At 38.9% G+C, this 9,337-nt stretch overlaps 2 protein-coding genes across 2 annotated transcripts; one reads left to right on the top strand and one right to left on the bottom strand.

The window, feature by feature from the left end:
* Window positions 1-718: 718 nt before the first annotated feature.
* LOC306706679 (transcription factor BTF3 homolog 4-like) lies at window positions 719-4,539 on the bottom strand. Its single transcript, XM_079173833.1, has 6 exons — window positions 4,468-4,539; window positions 3,840-3,899; window positions 2,586-2,699; window positions 1,951-2,152; window positions 1,402-1,461; window positions 719-1,169 (listed from the first exon to the last, which is right to left on the bottom strand). Exons 2-6 carry the CDS (start codon window positions 3,891-3,893, stop codon window positions 1,123-1,125), a joined length of 477 nt encoding a protein of 158 aa, XP_079029959.1. The 5' UTR covers window positions 3,894-3,899; window positions 4,468-4,539; the 3' UTR covers window positions 719-1,122.
* Window positions 4,540-4,983: 444 nt separating this feature from the next.
* txndc12 (thioredoxin domain containing 12 (endoplasmic reticulum)) lies at window positions 4,984-9,303 on the top strand. The gene is made up of 7 exons (XM_079173153.1): window positions 4,984-5,161; window positions 6,258-6,318; window positions 6,566-6,618; window positions 7,248-7,321; window positions 7,484-7,553; window positions 8,194-8,277; window positions 8,397-9,303. Exons 1-7 carry the CDS (start codon window positions 5,062-5,064, stop codon window positions 8,474-8,476), a joined length of 522 nt encoding a protein of 173 aa, XP_079029279.1. The 5' UTR covers window positions 4,984-5,061; the 3' UTR covers window positions 8,477-9,303.
* Window positions 9,304-9,337: the final 34 nt, after the last annotated feature.

Genomic DNA, 9,337 nt, shown 5'->3' on the forward strand with positions numbered 1-9,337 from the left:
TCCACCCCCCACGGCAAGACACACTAGAGCCAAAATGGCACATTCATCCCCGGTAACCTTGTAGGACCTCTCCCGCTGAGCAGAGCCCGACAGCAGCAGCTCATTGATCAGCACGATGCAGCAGAGGAGCGTCAGAGGGGATCAATGAAACGGGATGTGACAAGAGTTGCGGAGATGTAGTGATGTGTAAAAAAATAAATACAAATAGTATTTTAACCCCTCCTTATTTACATCCTCAACTAATTATAGTGTCGTTATTTCTGCTGAAAATACTGTACTTTGACTTTAGTCAACCTTTGACACTTTATATTTACATATAGTATATTATTCTACCTGAACTGAATACTTCTACCACTGTTGATTGAGGATTATCCTTGTTGGTTGTAGCAACACGACCATTGAGCAAATGTATCAAACCGATACAAAATTGAAGTAGTTTTGATAAAAGTGTAGTTTTGCAATCTTTTTATTTACACCCTGTAATATTGTGTTACGCAACAGCTATTAACTCAAGGAAGTGTAAAAGGAAGAGAGAGAGTAGGTCTTTTTATAGGCTAAGCTGTTTATTCTATTTAGGAAATGATCACCTGTTCATTCATATATATATGCTCATCAAAGCAGACATGTCAGGTGATGTAATACTGTAATAGTGCTGACTCGTCATCTGGCATTAAGCCGACCAACACCAATCTCAGAAGTCAAGTAATAACGAGATGCATCAGTAGCCCAAAAAAACTTTTATTAAATTCATAATCACCGCTATAATGTAAAGTGAATCACTTTAATTGTAATTTAATAAACAATCTCTTAAATACTAGCCACGTTGGATCGTGTGGAAATCCTATTTCTAAAGTAGTTGGAGTCATTCGGGTGCCGAGAGTCGTGCGGATCCTCGTTTCTCAGCGCGTCCACAATATCACAGCCTACTGAAATCAAAACCTACTGTATCTGCATGTTGTTGTTGTTGTTGTTGTTGTTGTGGCAGGCTAAACCGCAGTGGTTCACGTCTCCGGAGATGATGCATCGCACCTTCAACAACCGTTTCTCCACAAGAGGAAATGCCCTCTGTGAGTCCATGAGAGGTAAAAAATAAAACGGTTGATGGAGGAAGAAAAGGTTTCATCAGTTCGCTTCATCCTTTGAGGCTTCATCGAAGTTCTCCACAAGATCTGGAAGACAGAAAAGAACAAGTGCATCAGGATTGTTGAACTAAAGGGTAGTGAGAGATTTAGTCCTTCATTGTTAACATTCTGCAGCGGTGATATAAACCATATGAACACAAACTAAGTTTATGTCCTTATTTTCTTAGATGACAAAAATGGCGACACGACCCAAAACAGATGTAGTGTCTCATTTTGGCTTCAACTTCTCTCAGTTAATTAAAACAATAAGTATCTATACCTGGTACGTCGTCGTCCTCTTCTTCTGCAATTTCCTCCTTGACTGCTTTCATGTCCATTGCTGCAAAATATAGAAAAAGACAAAAAAACAAGTGATTATTGGCAAAAAAAAGTATCTGCTGTTATAATTACTACAGATGTACGAGTGTCAACGCCAAATTCTTCTTATAAAATAGTTGTTTTGTTAAAATTCTCTGAGGAAAGCCGGCCGCTGTGATGGTTTAAATTGACATGCAAACAGGAAGGTAAGCTGCTTTAAACTGAATCATCTAGATGCTCTAATCATGTGCCGATATCTGCACTTTAATTAATAATCACGGCCCAAATACGCTTTTTCTTGCACTCTTTGCCTTCTCCTCACAGTCCTTGTTCTCTTCAGGGTTCATCGCCGCTCTTACTGGTTTCTCTAGATCACATTACAGATCTGAGCTCTGCTCGGTCACCAATGATTCTAGATAAACATGGCCGTCACACAACTCTGCTTCAGTAAACTAAAGTCTTAAAGTCATCGTGATGACCCCGACATTGAGTGTTTTAACGTGTTGCTCACATTGCCGGGGGAACTGCTCGGCCAGCTTGCGCAGGCTGCTGAGGCTGTCGGCTCCCAGCTGGCTCAGGATGCCCGGCAGCATCTCCGTCAGCTGCTTGTTCTCGGCGTGGCCCGTGATGGCGAAGGTGTTGGCGGACAGAGACGCCTGCACTTTGGGGTTGTTGAAGTGGATCACCGTCCCGTCGTCCTTGATCATATTCACCTGAGGAAGCAGAAACCACGCAGTCAGGACTCGGAGCCAATAAAACCCGACATCATCCCCAAATAACCAGCTACTCTACCCGTAGACCCTGAAATAAACCCAGCAGAATCAAAAAGGTACAAAGTGTCTTAAATGAGTCTTTTTAATAATTTACTGTAAAATCCAAACGGTACATTGAGCTGCAGCATGAATGAATGAGACTGAATGAATGTGAGCATCAGGTTAGCGTCTTATCCTCGAGTTGCATCCGTTTTATCCGAATCACTTTGTAAGAGCGAGTTGGATAAAAGCGCTCTAAAAATAAACGAGACGACATGACGGTAAGGCTCTCCTCGTCTATTATCTTTCCATATCAGACAAACAAAAAAAACAAAAAAAAGTCAAAACACTGCAGCTATAAAACGCTGAAATTGCTTTTCCTTTGATGGCTCACCTCTTCTATCCCTGCAATGTTGTTCACTGCCAGTTTCTTCAGCGAGCCCTGGAGTTTTTTGTCGTCAGCTGTTGCCGTTTTGTGAACAACCTTTTTCTTCCTGCGGGCCGTTCCCTGAGGAGAGAACAGGTGGGAATGCCAAAGAAATCAGGATTAGATAGCGAACTGTAAAGTCAAATACAGTTCAACACCACTGGGTCGCCTCGTGCTTTCTTGAATGTCTGTTTGGAACAATTTTCCATCCCATCGTTGACACATTATTTACTCATTTCTAGATAACAGCCATGGTGTTTTAAACATAAGACTTGAAACACTAGTCTGTAAAGCCAGGAACAAGCTTTTACTGAAGCGGTGTATTTTTTTTACCAAAACAGTGTTTTTACAAAATGTGTACAAATGTCAAACAGTTGTCTTCTTACTAATAATGTCGATACATTGAAAGGACCTGGATGACTGCATTGAAAAGCCTTGAAGGAAGCACTACTTGTGCTCTTATGCACTAGTAAGCTAAATACGGCCCACAAAAAAAGAGAACTGATTCCCCAAAAGTCTAAACAACACCGTCTTATTAAAGTACAAAAAGCCTTAATTATCACCGCTACATGATTAGAAATAAGACTCTGTGAAAGTGAATGGGACTTGGGAACTGTAAGGTCATTTTCAGCAGAAGGAAAGTGCGTCTTAAGTTTGTTTAGACACTTAATTATTGATATTTTCCATTGACCTTTTAATAAATGTTGCTTTTACTCAACACATGAGATTGTACTACTCAAGTAACGTAGCGACCCAGGATCCCAGTTTAAAAATTTGTGAGTAAAAGTGAACAAAAGTGTATGAGATCTTCTTGTTACTTAAACTTAAAAAGAAACAATAAAGTAAATGTACTTTGTATTTGAGAATGTCAATGTATTCTGATCTAGGAAAAGGTCACAAGGCCTGTGTCACAGCAAAAATAACAAATGACGCCACCTAGTGGTTGGCTGAAGACCTCACAACGCATTATTAGTACAAAGCCACAGAGGCCACAGATTGGGGGGGGGGGAATTCTCTGCCCGATAAAGGGAATGCTGAGGTCAGGAGGAAAACTCTGGCAGGTGCTGAATGCCATCACACTCCTTAAAATGAAACACTGAGTCGACAAAATTACAAATCTGAAAGCCCAGATTCAGATTTAAATACTGGGCATTTGTCAACAGAGTACAAGAGTATTTAAAAGTACTGCAAGTCCAAATATATATATATAATATACTGTACCTTTCCACCTATCCGCACTTGTGCCTGAAGCTTGAGAAGTTTTTCTTGATTCATATTGTTCTGTTTGTGAATGAAAGAACAGCTTTATTATTATGATATTCCAATTCCTTTTCACATCAATCCAATCTACAATTAACGTGAAATGAATGCTTTATCTATACAGTAGACATGAAAGGATGCACAGCTCTACAGAAAGGGAGCACATGTGATCGACGGTACTTGTTGAAGTCTAATGGGCACAGCATGAGTGAGGCAACCAGAGCTAACGTTACAATAATCATTGTAGCATTGAGCTAGCAGACTGCTACCGATCAGCTGAAAGTTATACTGAAGACCTAATGACGATCAAAATTAATTGACATGGATTGAATGGAAAAAACAAAAGTATCTGGAGCTACATTTTAAAATGACATGTAAGTCTAATGTAGCTGTTGCTAGTTGGTTTGCTAACCAACGTTAGCAAGACTGCTATTTTAGCTAATGTTAGCATGGTGGCTGAACAAGATAAACCAACTGACTAACGCTAGCCGTTTGTTCCTGTCAAGGCAGAAAGATAACGTCAATTTAAATTAAGAGATAAATCAAACCGGTTCAGACGTTAACCACACAACTAAATTATATGTTTTACCTTTTAAAAGGACAGCCCGTTGAACTGTTAACGGCACGGTACTAGCTATGAAGCGGTGCGGCTTAATCCTGCGTTCAGTTAGCAGCAATGTAAACTACTTTCTATCAATATTTTCACAATAAAATAATCATGAATCATACCAGTAGTTATTTGTTTTATGTATAGAACATATTGATAGAAAATGTTATAAATATAAGTTATAATGTATTTGAGTGAGCTGTGATAAGTTATATCACAAAATATATATATATTTTTACATGTATCGCGACTATTAAACTTTAGTTTTCGCACTAATTTCCGGTCTTTTTCTGACATTTCGTTGTCTAACTTGACCAGTTTGAAGCCACAGGCAGTAGCACGCGGTTGTGTGGATGTGACGTCATCTGAACATGTAAAATTAGTCACTGCTTGACCAATAGGAGGTGGAGGAGAAGGCCATTCACACACATGCGCACACACGCCCACACACACACAACTTTAATGGGCAGACTTTTACTGTGAAATGTAACGGTTGAACTTCCGGGTCTCTGGTTCATGAAAAGGATCCGCTGTTAGCTTCTAGCCGTGGCTGTGAGGGAAATAAGGCCAGTCAAGATGCAAACATCTCTCGTGAACATCGTTTTATTTTCATCTCTACAGGTTTTGTTGTCTTTGTCGTGCTTTCAAGATGTCGTCGAAGCAGCTAGCGGGAAGGGTGAGTTTATATACATATTTTGAGTTAATATACAAACTGAGGCGAGCAGGATATCTGGTCAATGATAGAGTGATCACAGCTGCCTTTGTATGAGTATCCTGGATCATAAAGTCTGTGTCCGGGACAGGACACGTTAGTTTAATGAGGGTGTGCTTATCATCAGCCACATATGAACTTTGTATTTCCGGTTTTTCAGGAGAACCGACTGGTTTTACTGCCCAATGACTCCATTCTGCAGAAATATACTTTCAATTAACGTTTAATATTTATTTAATTGAGAATGAGACTAAACTTAATTTTTCCAAAAGATCATTTTTATGCCAAATAATTAGTATTCATTATTACATAAATATCTACATATTGTAAAACAGACTAACGCTATTCTTAAAATGACTAAACTAACACCAGTTGGATTGATATTCCCTGGAGTGCACACAAATAATAATGAAAATTGACATGTCTGTTTTTGCAAATGAACCCATTGACACAGTTAAATAATACATACATGCAATGAATTAAGGTGCACAAGTTATCATATACAAGCAATACACAAACTGTACAGATGCATCAGTGTTATACTAGAAGCATAGAAATATAGAGTTCACCAAGTTTCACCAACATTTTTTTTAGATACGTGAAATGGAATGTCCAGATCACATTGAATTTGCCTTGACTTTTTGAAACAAGCCCCATATATGCTTCTCACGAATTTGTGTAATTTTAAACAGGAAATAAAATTAACATATTATAAAATGTTCAGCAACCCACCAAGAAAGTTTACCTAAGACAAAAGTCACATGTTGTGCAGCTGCATGTGGATACACCTGGCGAGAGGAGACGATATAATCTACTGCTATATTGATTTATTGTCCCATTGCTACCATTTAAACCTACGAGCTAGTCACTGTGAGTAGTTATAGGTGAGAGAGCAGACTCCATATTTCCCTGCTGGTTGATATTAAATTACCAGCATTCATTTGTTTCCTCTCACTTCCTTGTGTCGATTCTGTATTTAGGACAGACCCACCCTGTTGTAGAAATATAATACCAGTTACACAACGCCGGTGTGCTCATTAGTTCACTTCCCCCCCCGCAGGGTTTGGAGATAATATCCACTGGAGGACGCTGGATGATGGCAAGAAAGAAGCTGAGGCCAGGTGAGTTCACACTGACAGCTGAAATATTACAAACACTTCCTGAAACCCTGCTCAGCCGCCTTTTGTGGAACAACCATTGGCCCCGAGGCCTAAAACATACATTATTTTACTCAATGTTTTATTTAAAGAGGCGTGTGTATTTGTTTATTACTACAGTCGCAAGCTTGATAAACTGAAGTTGGGAGTTGATGGTTTTCTTTGTCCCGGTGTTCAGTTTTGATTTGAATAAATGTGTTTGCATCGACAGCGGGCTGCCAATCATGCTCATCATCCACAAGACCTGGTGTGGAGCCTGCAAAGGTAAAAAAAAAAACACGTTTTCTCCTTTGTTTTGACCTAAATGTAAAAGTGACTAGGACACATGTGGTTTCCTTGGAGTAGTATTTTCCACTTGTACACTGACTAACACCTTCAATCAATAGACGATAATGACCAAAGTCATTTTTCACAGCAGACATTTTGACTCGTTATAGCAGGAAAAGCACAGGTGCAACTAATAACACTAATGATGTCTCTGCCTTATTCTAGTGTCCCAGTAAGGCATCGTTACTTTTATTATTTACACCTGTGCCTTTTCCTACCGTGCCGTGTCAAAATGTTTATACTTGACTGCAGGAATCTGGACTGTGACCAATCAGGGACTAGATATATTATATTATATATCCAACTTAATAACTGGGATAGAGGGGAATGCAGTTTTTACATTAATTTGGTTCAGTTTTAGATTTAAAAGGCATAATTTATTATAATAAATTTATTGAAGTTTCATATTAAGTTGACTTTTAAAAATTAGACAAAAAACCAACCATATCATACAGATAAACATTAGGAAGCCTTCAAACAGGAAGCTATTATTAAAGCTGGTTTTGGATTTCATGGCAATACAAGATGACGATTAATTGTATATTTTTTTATTTTTTTACATTCAGCACTGAAGCCCAAATTTGCCGAGTCCAAGGAAATCTCTGAACTTGCGCACAACTTTGTTATGATCAACCTCGAGGTAAGGATGGGTCGAGTGGCCTCATCTCAATTATCCAGGGTTTAATTAACGTCTGTGTTTTAATGATTGTGCTAGAAGCCGACATTAACATATTTATTATCATTAGGTGGTTGAGGTTTGTTTGCGGTCTTGTAAATGATCAGTAACTCCTTGTTTGAACAGGATGAGGAGGAGCCAAAGGATGATGCCTTCAGCCCCGATGGTGGATACATTCCTCGGATTCTTTTCCTTGGTACGAAGGGGTTGAGTCACAAAGTGTAAACAGTTTGTGGGATTCCTTTGGAGAGAGACTCGGTTTATCTTCCTCAATAACACACGGTGCCCGATGAAGTTTCAGTAGGCTGGGTTTAAGTTTCGGGAGCATGAAATGTTGCAAAAGAAACTAAGTGGTTAAAAATATCACCTGTATGTGGTGTTAAATACAACATTAAACAGTATGTACGGATTAAAAGGACAAATCATAGGAATGTTATGCCACAATGTTGAATATTAATATAATATATATTAATATTTAAAGCTGAAATGATACGTTGATTAATCAGTTCTTTCCAGAAAATGAGTCAGTAACATAACAAACATAGTGTCCAAAATGTGCTGGTTCCAGATTCTCGTGCTAATATTCACATTATATGTATATATTAGTCTTCTATAATACTAAATGAATGACCTTTACTGAACTACCCGTTATAGCTGTTAGTTGGACAAAACAAGCGATATGAGAACATAAAACTGGGCTTTAGGGAGTTCTTGGAGCATTTTTCCTGACATTTTATTGAGCAAATAACTGTCAGATTAATTCATAAAATCCTTATATTGTTTAGCTTTTAACATTAATATGAACTGAGCGAACCTCTTTATTTGACTCCTCACAGATCCCAGCGGTGAGGTCCATGCTGAAATCACCAACAAAAATGGGAATCCGAACTACAAGTACTTCTACAGCAACGCAGACCAAGGTAACAATCCACATTATTATCATTTTACTGTGGGAAAAAAAAGATTGTGTTACAGCGTGATGTCGCTGCTGGCTCTGCCAAAATGCCGTTGTTCATCATGGCGTGTGTTCCCTGCTCAGTCGTGTCCGGTATGAAGGAGGCGCAGGAGAAGCTGACGGGCGACTCCTTCAAGCAGGGTCACACCGGAGACGAGCTGTGAGGAGACGGGGCATCGGGCTGTAAGGGCTACACTTCCTCTACCTGAGCTTCAGAGCGCCCCGGTACACTCCCAAACGTTCACAAATTATACTTTAGAACCAAACCAAGCTAACCATTCAAATCGGTGCTTGAGAATTTCTTTCTGTCTTGTATGTTTTTTCCAACACGACTACTCGTTTTCCTGTCATTGTCTTTGTTTTAAAACATGTATATCTGTACTCTACTGTTACTAAATGCCATGTACTGTACTTACTGCCTGTAAAGGATAGAACCAACTCGAGCTAGCCAAGTTAACATCATTTACTCATTTTCATACACCGTTGGGTGGAAACGTCATCTGGAAAATGCCAAGTTTAAGTAAATTGCTTTGTATGTCACTAGACAACTGTGATAAGTCGTTTTGGGTTTGAGTTTCACAAACACCTCGGAGTCAAAACTTTGTAGTTTTCACCCAACAGACAGGATAACGTACTCCATTTTAGACTAGATCAATAGTCCAACACCTACAGTCATGTGCTTCCAAAGATCCTCTGCAGTATGTTAATTATGTGTAACTATTTTCCATGCACTAAAACATCTCCTCTTTACTTCTCATTTCTAACCGACAATCTTTAAAATAATTCTTTCAAACCTGACAATGTATTCTAATTTAGCTATCTACACCATTTGTTTTTTCCTGTTGTGTGTTTGTTTTGCTGTGACACATCGTGATTTCTTTTTTACCATCCTTGTTAAACTTGTGAAGAGGGATGGAAACATTGGTTGTGTGTCTAGATGTATTTTATACATGTACACAGCCAAGTGTGCAAATAAAGTTTGTTGTACTGAGTCGTGTGTGTGAGCCGGACGAATTCAAGACACA

This window comes from Pholis gunnellus (genome assembly GCF_910591455.1).
Source record: "Pholis gunnellus genome assembly, chromosome: 14".
In the NCBI taxonomy this organism is placed as follows: Eukaryota; Metazoa; Chordata; class Actinopteri; order Perciformes; family Pholidae; genus Pholis; species Pholis gunnellus.